Source organism: Sceloporus occidentalis, unplaced genomic scaffold (assembly GCF_023333645.1).
Source record: "Sceloporus occidentalis isolate IW3139 unplaced genomic scaffold, rSceOcc1.0.p SCAF_5, whole genome shotgun sequence".
Lineage (NCBI taxonomy): Eukaryota > Metazoa > Chordata > Lepidosauria > Squamata > Phrynosomatidae > Sceloporus > Sceloporus occidentalis.
The window spans coordinates 98,147,602-98,164,849 of record NW_028316985.1 but is presented as its reverse complement, the minus strand read 5'-3'; the positions used below and the strand labels follow the sequence as shown (position 1 = coordinate 98,164,849).

The 17,248-nt window shown below is 42.0% G+C and overlaps 1 protein-coding gene across 1 annotated transcript in view; it reads left to right on the top strand.

Moving 5' to 3' along the window:
- Positions 1-1,630, top strand: part of LOC149312550 (fatty acyl-CoA reductase 1-like) — a 71,859-nt gene extending 70,229 nt beyond the window's left edge. Inside the window, exon 11 of the mRNA XM_089526907.1 lies at positions 1,418-1,630. Coding sequence (XP_089383033.1) covers positions 1,418-1,580 — 163 coding nt within the window. The 3' untranslated portion in view covers positions 1,581-1,630. The remainder of the gene's footprint in view (positions 1-1,417) is intronic.
- The last annotated feature ends 15,618 nt before the right edge of the window (positions 1,631-17,248 follow it).

The window sequence follows — 17,248 nt, the reverse complement described above, 5'->3', positions numbered from 1 at the left end:
GCAAGTCTGAGCTCATTCTGTGCTTTAGTTTTTCTGACTTTATCCTTCTTTAGTCATCCATCCTAGTTTATTGAGACAGCTCCTCTTTGAAAGTATTTGAAATTGTGTCTTCAGTATCTCCCTTTTGAGAAACTCACAATCCATCCTGAATTGCCTTCTCTTTTACTATTCCTGACCACGGGATCACACACAGTATTTCCAGAGGGGGAGTATTCAGATGGTGAAAATAATACAGGATAGATTTGGGTTGAATCTCTGTTGTTCACATGCATCCAGAATACACTCAGTTAAGTTTGAGAGAGGTTGCCAAAAATTCACTTACCCCAGGGTAAGTGATATCAAGGTATTTTTTTTAGTTTTTAAAAAAGATTTGCATTGTTGGCAATGTGACTAACCAATACTTGAACAGACTTGGGATAAAACTGGGTATGCCTTGAACATGTTTTGAATACACTGGTATCATTGACAGCCTAAGGGTCATGAAAGTGTCACCCCTTCCCCAGTGGAACAGCCACCACTAGTGGAAAAAAGAGAGAGGAAAAGATGGAAGAGAAAAAGGGATGCTGATCCCCTCGAGTGGGAAGAGGAGTCTCCGCTCAGCTGAGGGGTGCTATTGGGTGCAGGGACAAGGGAAGGGTGCCTGCACATGCGAGCAACTGAATTCACAGAGATGCTGAGAGATGCGGTTCCATAGTGTGAATAACAAACCTGGGATGCATGAGTGAGGTTATTCGCATTGTTCTGGTAAAAAAGAAAAGATATCTAAATGACCTCTGAGTTAACTTCATTCAGCTTTTCTAAAGTCTAGAATGCATGTCTGACGGTGCTTCGTTTCCTCTTTCCACTGTATAACAAAACTCCAGGAGAACATGATCACTCCCACCTAACGATTCCACCACTTGCACCCTCTTAACCAGTGTCCAAAACACACAGCAGAAATAACTGACCAGTCTCAATGCTAGGGAATTACAGGAACTGTAATTTTGTGAGATGTTTAGCCTTCTCTGTCAGAGGGCTCTCGTGCCACAATAGACTACAGTTTTCAGGATTCCCTAGCACTGAGCCAGGGCAGTTAAAGCTGTCTCAGACTGGATTATTTCTGCAGTGTGTTTTAGACCCATGTCATCCCTATTGGTTAGGATCAGATCTAAAAGAGCTGATCTCCTTGTTGCCTCTTCCACCTTCCATCCTTTGGACAATTGAGGAATTTGCTGGACCTTAAATTTTTGATTGAGTTTGGTTGCAGTATGTCTCTAGGCCAGAGAGAGCAAAGCCTCTATAGTGCAACAATCACATCAGCCTCATGGTACAAGAGTCAAGCATATGGGCATGAAATGGGAAGGGGAGAAGAATGTTTTCTGCAGTACTATTTGCCACCAAGTTCATACTCTCTTTCTCTACCCTCCCTTCCTCACAGGCTAAGGAATATTAAGTATGCATTCAACACAACACTTCTTGTGACCATCTGGTATGTATTCATTGCAAAGTCACAAATGGCTCAGAACATGTGGCACTTCATCGTGAACCTCTGCTACAAGTTCCTTAGCTACTTCAGATCTTCTAGCACCCTCAGACAATGAAGTATAACTCCAGTTACTGAACACCATCATCTCACAGAAGATCCTCAATTTCTTCAAACAACAACTGTAGGTGTTTGAAAATAGGAGAGTATATCTTAACTGCCACATTGTTTGACCAGAATTCAGCATATACCAGGACTGAAGATTTGAACATCTTGAAATATTTGCCTCCTTTCCTCAATGAAAAGTTGAAAATTAACATAAGCTGACATCTTTTACCTTCAATATAAAATGCTACCTAGGACCAAGGGGGAGAGAGACTTTGAAACAATGTGGATTTTTCTTCAGCAAGCCACCATCGACAGTGTCAGATTTTGAGTAGTGCTTTTTTCAATTTAAGGGAAAAAATGTACACAGAATGAGGCAAGTAATTGCATCTAGCATAGTTTTCAGTAAAGTTAGCTTTATAGTGACATACAGAGTATTAATATTTAAGAAGATTTTGCAGTTTAGTGAGCTGCTTGTGAAAAACAAGCCCTACTTATGTAATCAGAAGAAGACTTGAATCAGGGACATAGCACTGCATTGTCCCTGATAATTATGTGAGTAAAAATTATGATTTGAACTTTTATGCCTGACTAAACTTACCTTCCAAATGAAAATGTAGTTGAATTATTACATGCATGACTTTATTCTATCCCCAGCATTTTCATCTTGCCACTCTCCCAGCATTTAAAACACTGCAAGGGAAGTCTGCCATAAGAAAATTTAGCTTGTATCTTTGGCAGGAACATTTTTGTCTAAAAGAGGGGAAATATAAAAAGGTTAATAAAGTGCTCTCTCTCTCTCCCCCTCCCTTCCTCCCTCTCTCTGTGAGGGTGTGGGTGTGGGCGTGGATGCATGTGCATGAGTGAGAGGGAGATGCAACAGTAAAATTTAAGGCCAGTGACTGCTATTGAACATATCTATTACAAGAGTCAATTTAATGTTTCAGAATTATGTATCAGGAAACCAAAAATGCCCAGAATGTTTTACATATATGTTGCTGTTATTCGTGTTGTGTGCTTTCAAGTAATTTCTGACTTATAGCAACTCTAAGATGAACCCATCACAAAGTTTTCTTGGCAACATTCAGAGAGAGTTTGCCTTTGCCTCCCTCTAAGGCTGAGAGAGTGTGACTTGCCCAAGGTCACCCAGGTCGTTTCCATAGCTGAACAGGAATTCCAATCCTGGTGTCCAGAGTCATAGTCCAATGCTCAAACCACTACACCATGTGGCTCTAACATAAATGTAGGAGGTAGGAAAATATCACCTTCACACCAGCTCCACTAATCAGATGATTCTTACTGGACAGCTCCCGTTTCTGGCCATTAGCCTCCTCATATTGGGGCGAAACAGATGGGCAGGAAAAAGTGGCTTGACGCTGCCTTTTCTGAACCCACATTGAAACCCCACCAACCGCACTGCCAGCTCCCAAGGCAGTAGGAGTGTGCTTGTCATGACCACATGATATGGCTTCAAGCCAGGAAAAAGTGGAAAAAAGCTGCTTCTTTTTTAAACGGCTTTTTTCTGCATGAGGCATTTCGAGAGCACTTTCCTGCTGGCTTCAAGGCATGTGTCATCTAAATGCCAGAGCCTGAAAGCACCTCTTTTTGCCTGTCTGTTTAGCTCCATTGAAACCTTTCAGTCACTTCTTGAAGGCCTTCATGTTAGAATAGGGAATGAGTTTATTGCTCATGGAGAGAGGAGTGACTTCAGTGCTTATACAAAGAACTGTACAGAAATACTGAATGTAACTGGGGAGATTGTCACATGGGCAAAACGTTCTGATGGCAAGAGCTATTCAACAGTGGAACACACTGGAGAGTGTGGGGTCTCCTTCTTTGAAGGCTTTTAAACAGAGGCTGGATGACCATCTGCTGGGGTTCCTTTAATTGTGAGTTCCTTCATCGCAGGGGGGTTGAACTGCATGGCCTTTGTGGTCTCTTCCAACTGTAGGATTCTAGGATTCCAGTAAGAATCATCTGATTAGTGAAATATACAAATTATTGTTGAAATTTAGTACAGAGAAAGAACAAGTTATGTATGATGAAGATGGGCAACAACCTTAGGAAAATATATACAATAGAGCCTTGACATTCACAACAGTTAGGGGTACAAGACCCCCACAAAAGTAAAAAATGTGTGAATAAAGCAGAGAGACAAGAGCAGTGCGTGCATGCACATTCCCATCTCCCTTCCAAAACCTCAAACAGCTCTAGCAAGCTCTCTGAGGCTCTGGAAGGGCAGGGGAGAGCATATTCCCGGCTCCCTCTTTCCTTTCCAAGGCTTCAGGGAGCTCCAGGGAACTCTCTGAAGCCTTGGAATGGCAAGAAGGAGGGCATGTTTGCTTTCCCCAAACACCATCCCAAGTAAGGTTGCCATATCCTGGTTTTTGCTGGAACGTTCACGGATTGGAAGGTCCAAAAATGTCACAGCATTTTTGACCCTCCAATCCCAGATTCCTGCTTTGTTCCAGGCCACATTTGGTCAATGTCCAGTTGGACAAATGTGCCTGCCTGGAACAAGGAAGGATTGGCTCCTTCCCCCATGTGACCACCTTAGTCACATCTCCTCTTCAGCCAGGACCTCAGGACCTTAGGCAGCAACTAAGATGGTGGCTGCTGTGGTGCCAGCAGCTAAAGCCAGCCCTGAGCACCAAGCTGGAGGCGGCTGGGGGAGAGGACTGATGGTGGGGTTTTTATGGTGTGGAAGCCTCCCATTCTTAAAGCCTGCCTCACCACCACCACAGCCTTCTCCTCCTCCTTGCTCACCAAGCACCTCAGCACTGTAGCAGAGGAAAGGGAAGGCACGCCAGTATGCACCAGGGACTCCCTTTGCTATGCTTTGCTTTGCTTTGCCTTGCCTTGCCTTTCCTGCCTATCCTTTTGGGCTTCTTTCTGAGAGCAGCACGGCTACTCATAGAGTGAAGAGAAAGGGGGAAGAAGGAGGGGGGAAAAGCCCCACACCAGTCTGTCTCCTCCAAACATCTCCAACCACCAAGACAGCCACCACTGCTGCCGCCGCCTCCACCACCGCATCCTCCTCCTCCTCCTCCTCCTTTCCAAGTTATGACAACCCTATAGAGTTTCCTTGGCAAGTTTCTTTGGTGGAGGGTTGCCTTTATCTTCCCCTAAGAGGCTGTGAGAGTGTGACTTGACCAAGGTCACCCACTGGGTTTTCATGGTCAAGCTGGGATTTGAACTCTGATCTTCCATTGTCCTAGTCCAATACTCAGGCTGCTACACCATGCTGGGCCCTCCACTGTACTTAAAAGTACAGTACTCAGTTGTTATTCATTGTTGTGTATCTTCAAGTTGTTTTCTGACTTATGGAGACTCTAAAGCGAACCTATCCTGGGTTTTCTAGGCAAGATTTGTTCAGAGGAGGTTGCTGTGGCCTTCCTCTGAGGAGGCTGAGTGTGACTTGCTTAAGGTCACCCAATAGGCAGGGAATCGAACCCTGGTCTCCAGAGTCCAACGCACAAACCACACAAATCTACATCCCAGCCTTCTATCCAGGAAGAATGTCAAAATGTCCTCCATTTTGAGCATGACTAAGAAGCATGAATTTATATTATTGTTTGTTTATTTTATTAATGTTTTTGACTTTTATTTGGTCATTTCCTCCACTTTTCTTTAATGTCCTATATTTGATCTATATTTTGTCCTACATTTTTCCTACACTTTCCCCCTACATTTTGTCTCAGTTTTGTAGAAGAGAATTATGGCAACCCTAATACCAAGGCAAGAGAGCTGTCTTTCCCCAGTCAGCTCCCTGCCCTGGAAAATGGTGAGAGATTATTTTCCCCAAACACATTCCCAAGGCAAGAGAGCTGCTTGGGGAAAGAGGCAGCTCTCTGTCCTGGAAAGGTGTTGGATTGGCACACACACCTTTCCTGTATTTTCCTTCCTGGGCTTTCACCCTCCCCAGGGGAAAAGCCCAGGAAGGATGAGGAGGAGAAGTGCACGCATGCGCAGTGGCCTTGAGCTCACAAATAATCGAAACCTCAAGTGTCAAAGGCGCAAAACTCAAGGGACGACTGTATATGAAATAGTGAGAGGACATCTGGAGTCAGGCATTAAAATTTACTTGATCTTATACCTTAAAGAAAACTTGTATAAAAGGATGTATAATTGGTAATTAAAGGGGTGTCATGGCTAAAGTGGTTAAGATGCTGACTCTGTTGATTGCAAGATCAGCAGGTTGGCAGTTCGAGACCTGGGTGCCACATGATGTGGTGAGCTCCCATAACTAATCCCAGCTTCTGCCAACCTAGCAGTTCAAAAGCAGTAAATGCAAGTAGATAAATAGGTACCACTTCAGTGGGAAGCTAAACAGCATTCTGCTGGCCACATGATCATAGAGTAGTCTCTGACAACACTGGCTCTTTGGCTTAGTAACACAGATGAGCACTTCCCCCTATGGTCAGACACAACTTTATTAGGAAATGACATGTATGTGACCACAAGATAGAGCTGTAGCGGAACTTATTACAGTTCCAGTGGCAGTTGACAGTTGACACTTGCATTATGGAATGTTGATGCTGCCAGTCCTTCTGAGAGAGAGTGTCAGTTATGACAGTTGGTGTAAGAGTAACTGCCTCTCTGTTTTTGTTGTTATAGTTGTTTGGTTGAAAAAGTAACTTTATTATTAAAGCCCTCGTGTAGAGTGAAGGCTTGAAGTGCTCTTGTTGTTATTTCTCAAGCTGGGAGCTCAGGGCCATTTGCAGTGGTGAAGGAATATTTTCCTTCTTGGCCTGAATACCTTTGCAGACATCTCTTCAGATTCCTTCTCCCTGGCATCCTGTCGATGTGGTTCAACTCTGCAGGTGGTCGTGGTGGACACAGTGTGTCTTTCCACGCCCTAACAAGGGTTATGGGCCCAGTAGCTGCGTGGACAATGCTAAAGAAGCTGTGGGAGATCTAGTTCTGCAATTGGTGAGCTGTGATTGGATTACTAGAGGGCTGAAGAGAAAAGTCCTGAAGAGGAGTGAGTTAAGTGCTGTCTGCTCACGGACTATGTCGTTATCAGTTTGTTTTTGGAAGTTTATTCTTGTTTGGCAGCCTGCCCAGACTGTTATCAGTATAGGAGTGTTTGTTTGCAGCTGTTTAAGTCACAGACTCAGAGCAAACATGGAAGCGGATGTCAAGTTTGTGAAACTGTCTGAGAAGAATTATGCTTCATGGAAAATTTATATGCAAGCTTTAATAGTAAAGCAGGACTTATGGGACTATGTAAAGAAACAGCTAGATCCTACTGATGAAGACCAGCTAGATGGTGATGAAAAAGCTATAGCAACAATTGTTTTAGCTATAGAGCCAAGCCAGCTAAATCATATTAGAAATAAGAGGTCAGCGTTTGAAGTTTGGAAAGCTCTTGAGGCAGTTAACCAACCAGCTGGAGCCTTGTCTAAAATGCTGTGCACCAGAAGGCTGTATTGTTGTAAACAGCAGAAAGGCAAATCCGTGATTATACACTTAACAAGGATGCAAGAAAACTTCGCAGAGTGCAGCAAGCGTGGCATCCAGATTGAGTAAACCCAGAAGGCCCATATACTACTTAGTAGTTTAAGCAGAAACTGGGAGTTTTTGATGTACAATCTCCAAGGAGTAGCCGAAACTGATTTAACTGTGGACCTTGTGGCATCCAGAATACTGGAAGAAGTACAGAGGAGAGACTCTGAGGAGAGCTTCAAAGGTGCGACTAGCTGGAGGCAACAACAAACCAACCAACCTATGTCCTTGCCCGAGGAGGGGAGTGCTGCTGTCTGCAGGTTATGGAGATGTTTTTTCTGTGGGGAGACCGGACATTTGATGAAGAACTGTCCGAAAGTTTCTGCAGCAAAGAAAGGACAAAACTCACAAAAGAAAAGGAAAGATAAGCCTCTCGGTGAGGGGGTTTGCTACTGCTGTGGAAGGAGTTGTAAGTGAGAAGGAAGACCAGGCTGTTTGGATTTTGGACAGTGGGTGTTCTCACCACATGACCCCTAATAGGGAAAAACTACAGCACCCTAAGTCAGCACCACTGGACATGGTGGTATTTGCAAATGGTGAATCTGACTATGTAGAGGTACAAGGGTCTCTATTAATCCCAGGTGCAGCCGGAGGAGGGAGATCCCTCTGTCCTGGACCAGATGCGCTCCGCTGCAATCTCCAACCCCGGGAAGGGGTCTGCGCAGTGAGATGGACATCTCGAAAGGAATTGGCGCAGTGGAGGAGGGAATATTCCCTGTCCTTAACCAAAAGGCGCCACACCGCATTCACCATCCCCAGAAGGGGTTTGGGCGGTGAGATGGACAACCTGAGAGGCCTATGGAGCAGCAGAAAACAAGCTTGCTCCCTCCTCAATATGACATCCTTTCAAATATTTAAACAGGGCTATCATATCACCTCTTAACCTTCTCTTCTCCAGGCTAAACATCCCCAGTTCCCTGAGTCGTTCCTCACAGGGCAAGGTTTCCAGACCCTGCACCATTTTAGTCGCGCTCCTTTGGACACGCTCCAGTTTCTCAATGTCCTTTTTGAATTGTGGTGCCCAGAACTGGACACAATATTCCAGGTGGGGCCTGACCAGAGCAGAATACAGTGGCACTATTACTTCTCTTGATCTAGACACTATACTTCTATTGATGCAGCCTAGAATCGCATTGGCCTTGTTAGCTGCCGCATCGCACTGTTGACTCAAGTTCAACTTGTGGTCTACTTGGACTCCTAGATCCCTTTCACATGTACTTTCATTCAGCCAGGAGTCCCCCATCCTATATCTGTGCATTTCATTTTTCCGCCCTAAGTTGAAGTTCTCCCTGTTGAAGTTCATTTTGTTAGCTGTGGCCCAGCTTTCTAGTCTATTCAGGTCATTTTGAATTTTGATCCTGTTCTCTGGAGTATTAGCTATTCCTCCTAATTTGGTGTCATCTGCAAATTTGTTAAGTATGCTCCCAATTCTGTCATCCAGGTCATTGATAAAGATGTTGAATAGCACTGGCCCCAGGACAGAGCCGTGTGGGACCCCACTGGTCACTTATCTCCAGGATGAAAAGGAGCCATTGTTGAGCACCCTTTGGGTTCGGCCGGTCAACCAATTACGAATCATCAGACATAAAATTAAGGGTTTCTTTCCTTATAACTATGAATATAATCTTTTTTGCAATTATTGCTAGGAGTATCCTTGATTTTTATCCACAATTCTTGGTCACTTAGGCTTAGATATGCAAATCTGTTCCTTACCTGGTCTTTAAATTCTACAGCCATATTTGTCGCATTATATTTTGGCACAAAGATTGTTCTAGTGTACTTCCTTAGCTTTATTCTATTTTTCATATTATATGTTCATGGTGTGTACCACAATTGGGCCCTATTCATGTTTTTGCAGAGAAAATTGAGCTTCTTCATTTTCTCATAACTTTTAGTTATGCTGTCTGATTTCTGTACTAGTGTCTGTAGTACTACTGTACTACATCTCATGATGGCCACATATACAGTAGTTTGTTTGTCTGAATAATGTATTTGCAATGAACATACTGTTGGCTTCATAAAATTCAGTTAGTTGTTCTCCTTGGTCATTTATTGACCTTAGGCCAAATTCTACAAAGCTTAGTTGTGGTCTATTTCTGCTTTTGCCTGCCTCGATCAATTTCTTCCAGGATGCCCAGGTAATTTCTTCTGCTTCTTCCTCTGTGGTAGGAGAATAAACTTGAATTATAGTTATATTGCTGGGTTTTTTCCTGAAGTCTTATAGTTATTATTTGTTTAGACTTTGCATGATATCCCCTGATCACTTTTGCTACATCTCACCTCATTATTAATGCCTCCTTATTAATGAGGGAGGGGGCAGTAAGCTCTGAAATATATAAATTTAGGCAGGCAGGTAGGCAACAGTTAGACCTTTTCATCCCTATATTTAAGCAGGAGGACTAGCCCTTGCTGTTATATTTCCCCAAACAGCTCCCCTAAAGTGTCAGCTCTACCAGTGGAAAGCCTGGTGTCCAGTGCCTGATTTTATGTCCCAGCTCTCAGAATAGCTAAAACTGGGCTAGCATTTCTTTGACAGACAAGGCACATTCCTGCAGCAAATAAATCTCACAGGCAAAGCAACACAGGTAATGCAGGAGCAGGATGGGACACTTGTTTGCCCTGTCAAAGGGCCATTCTGAATAGTCAAGCATTGTGTGAATTCTAGTCCAAAACATCTGGACATTACCAGGTTCAGGAAGTATTTACACTGAAATCACAAATTTCAACTAGAAAATTGGATGTGATAGGTTTATTGCACAACTCTGATTAAAAATTGACTCCTTTGTGTATCCATCTAACTTGATTAATGTATTTTCCTTGACAAATAACTGAGAAAACTGTCTTTCATAAATCATATGAACAATCAAGTGTCTCTTACCTATTAATTATAGGGAAAGATTTTTCAGGTAACCTAAGTCCAATGTAGCATCTTTGTTTGAATCTCACATATCTGAATCTATGCTTACCCAAGTTCCCTCATAGCAGAGGGCAACAATTCCTATTTATAATATCAACTTTGGGTGTCACATCCTAGGCCCAACCACCTCCATATGCTAACCATCTATAATTAATACAAAATTGTTTTTATCTCTACCATACTTTATCCTCTCTTGCATGTACACCTTTACATAGTGAGAGAAGTGGAATGTGTCAGAGAAACTGGTACCAACAGGAGACTGTAAAAAAATTAGACTCTTAGCAGATTCACCTAAGGCAGAATGTCAAGGAGGAATCAACAAAGACACAGCCATCCTCTTCAGGAAATAACAGCCATTTCAGCTGAAGGGAACTGACAGTTCCTAAAATAAGAGTAGCAGAGAAGCTGCAGAAGAGCAGCAGTAGTAGTGGGAAGTGATACTAGTGGAAGATCTGTTACATACTACAGCAGTAACATTTTAGCTAGCTCTTGTCAGTATTGCTAGACTGGCATGCACCAGTCACTCCTCCTTGCCCGCCCCTTTCCCGGCTCCAGCTGTCTTGGAGAGGCCAGGGAAGGGCTGGGAGGAGCTAGAGGTGTGCACCATTGGCTCCTTCTCCTGAGCACCATTTTTTGGCTTCCCACTGTCTTGGAGAGATAGCGGGAGGCCTGAAAATGGCAGGGAAAAGGTGGAACAAGCATATGTGTGCCTCTTACGCATTCTCCCTCTCCCCGTGCCTGGCGAAATGGCGTCTCGTGCCACCTGTGGCACGCGTGCCATAAGTTCGCGATCATGGCCCTAGGGATTCAGTTTGGTCCCCTGAACCCTTAAAGTTGCCCACTCTGGTATAAACATTGCAATACATGGTATGTGTTAGCCTCACTCCTACCCAGTGCTACCCCTCCTCTTTTATACCAGTGTTGCCATTAAATACATGCTTGACAGTTCTTCTATAGTTTGGATGTGGAAACCATTATCTTAAAGCGAGCACATCATGTAGGCTAGCATTAGATGTTCCCAGGGCTCTGTTTTCCAGACATTTCAGAGGAGGTGACAAATGCCAGAATTGCACTAACAAAGGGATGGTGTCAATGGGTCAAAAATATCCACAGCCCAGTAGGCTACTACCTTGTGTCTTGGAAATGTGCTTCCAGTGTGCCCATTCACACCCCAGTGTTAGCCCCTCAGAAAATCAACTTCAAAGAAGTCAAAACCCATTTCAAAGGAAGCGCAACCATTTGGCCCTTTAAACGCTCTGAATTTTGCCCCAGGGTTAAAATTTCCTATAAATGTGGATGACTTTCTTTGTCTCCTCAGGATATTCTTGCAGCAGGCAGAAATGGTGTCAGTCTGTTTGACTTCGCTCCTCAGCAGCTCCCCATTTCCCCCCTTCCAGGGTAGCTGTTTAAGTCCTTCATTCCTCCAGGACTCCATGGATCTGTTCAGGTGGAGTATCTCCTCCAAAGCTTCTTCAACACCTTTGATTTTCCTTAGTCCTTATGAGAGTGTGTAGTTGTTTGTGATTTGTATGTTTGTTGATCCCCTATCACTTTTAAATAAACTCATTAATTAGATACCTGCCTGTAGAGTTCTCTTTGCCTCTGACTTCTGTATACATAGGGATGATCACAAAGGCTGCATAACCCAGCCAGTAATTTGAGCTAATATTTAATTCCCCTAAAATGGAACTATCTTCAGAGATGGAACTTCTGTCATGGTTACATATGAGTGAATTAAAGTGGATGCAAATGGGACATTTACAATCAGATAATTACAGCTTTAAGGTTTCACAAGCCGCAACACTGCTTAAACCAAATCAAGTCCTCCAGAATTCCACTTTTGAAAAAGGCTGAAAGTATATCATGGTTAAACTCTAACTTCTTCAGCATATTGGTAACAGGTGGAAAGAAGATTACATGCAAAGAAGACTTGCATGTTTAATAACAGAATAAGAGATGATGGAGCTAGATTATATAAGCAGAGAACATACGAATCAAGAAAGGTTGAACTCTGAAGAGAAGCTCTGCCTATTCAAGCTATAAGATGCAATGTTACGAAAGAGGATATTGTTCATAGCAAGATAACAATCATATGAAAGAGAACATTTGTTATGTAGGTTGTGGGGTGAAGTAAATGTTAGGAACAGATGTTTGAAATTTCATCTAACAATACAGCTTCAGAAAACTATCAGTAGAAGTAATGATTGTATTGTACATTCTTTCCAGTCAGCCTAGTTTTAGCTGACAGACCACTTTCTCGAAAAATAAACTGGATGATCTACATCCCACTTCAGGAAGAAAGAGAGAAAATACACCTGTAAAAAAGGGGAGCATGATAGCCTTACTCCCTCTTTTGTCACTGTCTTCACATGCAGAATGGTTTTTTTGAAGGGGGCAGGAAGGAAGAAGGGAGCAGGGGAGAAAAAAAGGAATGTAGCAGCACCTTTATGACTAACTGGCTTTTATTTTCCATAAGCTTTTATGGATATAAATGCACTCCTTCAGATACTGTCTGAAGAAGTGTGTTTATAGCATAAAAGCTCATGTAAAGATAAAAAGAAACAGTCTTAAACATCCCTTTTTATTCTCCCCCTCCTTTCTTCCTTTTCCTTTCTTCAAGAGACTAATATGGCTACTTCTTTGAAGAGGAAAGGCTCCTATATGAATCAACACTCTTTATATGATTAATCAGTATAACAAGAATGGCAAAAAGTGTGTTCAACCTATGCAACCTATGTTACAGTCCTTAAAACAAGGTGACAATCCAGGACGCAATCTACATTTCAACCTTCTGTCCAGGAAGAATTCAAAAATGTCCTCCATTTCGACCATGACTAACAAGTCCATGGGGTAGCACCACATTTGCTGTTCTCCATTGTTAAATACATCTATTTGGCAGCCTGTCTTTGCTACAAAGAATGGGATAAGATGTATCCTTCTAAAGTTCTTTTTTCCTAGGAGCAGTAGCAGACAAGACTTTACTCAGAGCTCAGGGTAGGTTTGTTTCTTGAAAGGGAAAAGGACGGCAAATGTGTTAGGCAATGGTCTGCTTGGGAACACGGTGCAAATCTTGAAAGTTTTTTTTCCTTAATTTCTACACAATGGATAAATGAAAGAATGAATTTAAATGTAGATGCAATCAAAGGTTTGTTGCTAGTAAAATACAATTTTAAGCATTTATTTTGCTCAGAGTTCTATATTACAAGCCAACAAGGCATTTTAATGAAGTTCATAAGAAAAATACATAATAAAAAAACAGTATATGTAAATTAACTATATAAAATGAATTTATATTTATATTAGTGTTTTAGCTTTTTTTGTAGTGTCCTACATTTTTACTGAATGTCTTGTTCTCCTTTGTGGCTCTGACATATCGTCACCCTGACTTAAAACAGCAATATAACCAGTTGATTAGAAAGAAAAAGAGATGCACTAGGTAAACTGGCTACGGCTGATTAAGGCAACTAGAATCAATGACTCCTCACTTTTTTAGCACTTAGTTCACATTCAAACAGGACCCCAGACCCAGGATGTTGTGTCTTTTGTCTGCTGATGCAGAGGTTCCACGACTTTTATTCTGCCAACTCTGACTATGCCACTGGTTTAGATAGAGACCCCATTTCCACTACCACATTTGCCCTGAGTAGATCTGGGCAGATCCGGTAATCCCCACATCGAATCTGTCCAGAATGATGTTCACACTACCTTTGCCCCGATCGAACATCCCCAGCGCAATTTACCCCGCTGATGTTCACTCTTCACAAAGTAGCGATTTAAGATGGAGCCTCCTGGTTGTCAATCAAAGGATGTCAATGGTAACATGTCATGCAGCCATTCGTCAACAGCATGAGTGCTTCCCCCCCCCTTTTTTTTTAAAAGTCTAGTGGCAAGGTTTGCATATTCTGTCAAATTTGCCTCCATTTTATTCTGCCACCATAGCAAGCAATATAAGCCTTGGATTTCTCAGCTCCCTTTTCCCTCCTATGCTTGGATTTCAGAGCCCCATTCTGCCCCCATAGCAAGCTTATGTAACACAAGCATTCACACATTCTAAATGCACCAGCATTTGCATAATCTGTCAAAAAATGTAGGTGCAAGAGGGGAGGCATGCTCCACCCACTGCCCACTCTCCAACCTTGATCCCTCCCCTGAACTTGACCCTACCGGGGACAAGTTCATATTGGCATGACCCCGGGTTTTATGAAAAGAAACGTCAGAAACTCCAGTTTTGAATAGCCCGCGCTGAGGGGCATTTGCCCTGGATTGGGTGTGCAAGCTCCTCACCTGTTGTGGAAAACCCAATGCCAGTGGCAACTTCCCACTTTTAATTCAGGGTGGAAACTGGGATATATGGTAGTCTGAATGGTCCCAGAGACATGTCAGAAGTCCTTCCTTGGCCTTTAGTAATGACACCAGAAGTCAGAAAGTTGATAGCACAATTAAAGAAAAGGAAAGCTCAGGCTGCTAAATTCCAACACAGATTGCTGGACTCCAAGGTTGGAAGCATTTTTTTACTTTTCTTGATCTGTCTGCAAAACTCTTGAGTGATTGGGGCTTAAGGCATAACTATTCCAGTGTACAAAAAGGGCTCTGTCTCTTTTTTAAGATTAACTTTTTATTAATCCTTTAACACATACAGTCTAATTTAGAATCAAAATAATACACAAAGATATAGAAACTGGAGGGGAAAGAAGAGAAAAAAGAAAAATAATTCCTGATTGTAATGAAAAGTAGGGCTGTTCGACAGTGGAACAAACTCCCCCAGAGTGTCGTGGAGTCTCCTTCCTTGGCAGTCTTCAAGCAGAGGCTGGATGGCCATCTGTCATGGATGCTTTGATTTGGATTTCCTGCATGGCAGGGGGTTGGACTGGATGGCCCTTGTGGTCTCTTCCAACTCTACCATTCTATAATTCTATGAAAAGAAAAAGAGAAAGGAGTATTATCCTACCATTACAGAAACAAACAAATAATCCTAATTAAAATTACTTACAGATTAGACACAGATTATAATACATCATTAGATTTCTTATTGCTCAAAAAGTCCACAAACGGTTTCCAATCTTTCAAAAAGTCTTCAGTAGGCTTATCCTGTAGAATCCAGGTTAATTTGGCCCATTGGGCTAACTAGCAACTTTGACAATAAATTCTTCCATTGTCGGTGCTTCTGTACGTTTTCAGGTTTAAACAAACAATATTCTTGTTGCTGTTGCCCTATATCAAAGAAGTGATCCATATTTACTATCCAGTTCTCTATCTATAACACCCAACAAAAACATTTCTGGTAACATAAAAAATCTAACTGTAGAATTTTTGGTTTAACATACAAATCTTAAACCAGTAATTTTTCACTTTCTTACAAGTCCACCACATATGAAAAAAGAGCCTTCCAACATTCATTTGAAACATTCAGGCTCATTGTCAATATCTTATTTGGAATTAGATAGGACCTATCTAATTATCTACCTATTATCTAATTAGGCAATTATTAATTATCTAATTTGGGATTCAATGTCAGCCTAGTGTAGAGGCTTGAGCACTGGGCTGGAGGCCGGTGTTTAAATCCCAGCTGGGCCATTCAAATCGACAGAGTGATTTTAGGCAAGTTACATTCTCTCAGCCTCAGAGGATGGCAATGGCAAACCCTCTCTGAAGAAACTTGACCCAAAAAGCCCCGTGAGAAGCTCCCTGCACAGGGAGCAGGAGAGCTGTGTTTGCAAGGACAATTTCTGAAAGCTCCTGAAGGGCTTTGCTCTTATTGGGTATAGCGACTCTTGCATACTGAGACTTTCTAGGAGTTGGACCTTACATGTTTGTGGTAACTTCCTGTTTTTAGAACAGACCCTCTCAATTCCTGCAAGCACACCTTGCTTAGTCATACACACTCCATTTTCTCTTCAAGATTCCATTCCCCTCTATGTAGTTATAATGTTTAAGACAAATTGACAAACCATTTTTCTTTTTAATGTCTTTTTACAAGTAACATGTCAAACTTATACTTATTTTATCTTTACCATAAAGCTGTACCTGTGTATGTATTATACACAAGATCTGTGAGTAGGGTTGCCATAATTCTCTACTATAAACTGGGGCAAAATGTAGGACAAAATTTAGACCAAAATTTAGGACAATTGTAGGATAAAATTTAGCCCACAATGTAGGACATTTAAGGTCCTCCATTTTTCTTAAACGTCTTACATTTTGAGCTAAAGTTTATCCTACAATTGTCCTATATTTTGGTCTAAATTTTGTCCTACATTTTGTCCTGGTTTTTAGTAGAGAATTATGGCAACCCTATCTGTGAGTAAAATTATTTTATGTTATTTTAGATGAAGACTTTGTCTCATCTTTTACTAGGCTGATAACACACGTGTGGAGAAGGACTGGCTTGTCTCCTGCTCACACTTTGTTGCAAATGATCTATTATTGAAATTTACCAATACCCTAACAGTTTTATCAACTGCTGTGGCTGTTAGAACAAGTAGGCAAAGCTTCCCTGGGAAAGAAGGAAAAAGAACTGAAGAAGAACCCAACTGTTTTGAGAACAGTGAAATGGTTAAGCCCAACAATTTTATGAAATGGAGTTAATGCCTTTCAAATGCTTTTATTTGATGTATGTGCCCTTGTTCTTTAATTTTGTCCAAAGATGCCTTACTAATTACTTCTACTCCTCTATGACTGCAGGAATAAACAACTTACTGATCTTCCCCAGAAGTTGTATTTACTGTGTCTGTGGGGAGAGTTCAACTAGTTCTGACAAACATCTGACGTTGACAGTAATGATGGTTTCTGCTGCTATCACTTTCTCTCTGTTTAATATAGAAATAATTGTTTTGGCTGCAAAATCAATGTATCCTTCTACTTCATTCTAACTTTGAGTCACTCTGGTTAATTGTCTGCTTTCAAACTCCACAGTCTTCCAGCTATTGCCTGGAAGAGCTTTCCCCCAGACCAGTAAATCCAGTGCTTAATTTGTAACACCATTTCAAATCGGTTTCAGATCAGGATATGGAGTTCAGACCCCTATAGCTGCCTTAGTGGATGATCAAAAAGTGAGCTGTTATATGTCATGCCACAAGGTGCCATACTATTTCCAGCAATTTTTCATGAAACCACTGGGAGAGATCATCCTGAGGATGGGGTGGGGTGCTATCAGTTTGCTGATGACATCCAAATATACTTGTCTATGTTTTCAGCAATAGCATCAGCTAGTGATAGTGGAGTTTATCACACAGTGACCTATGTGCTGTCATCCCCAA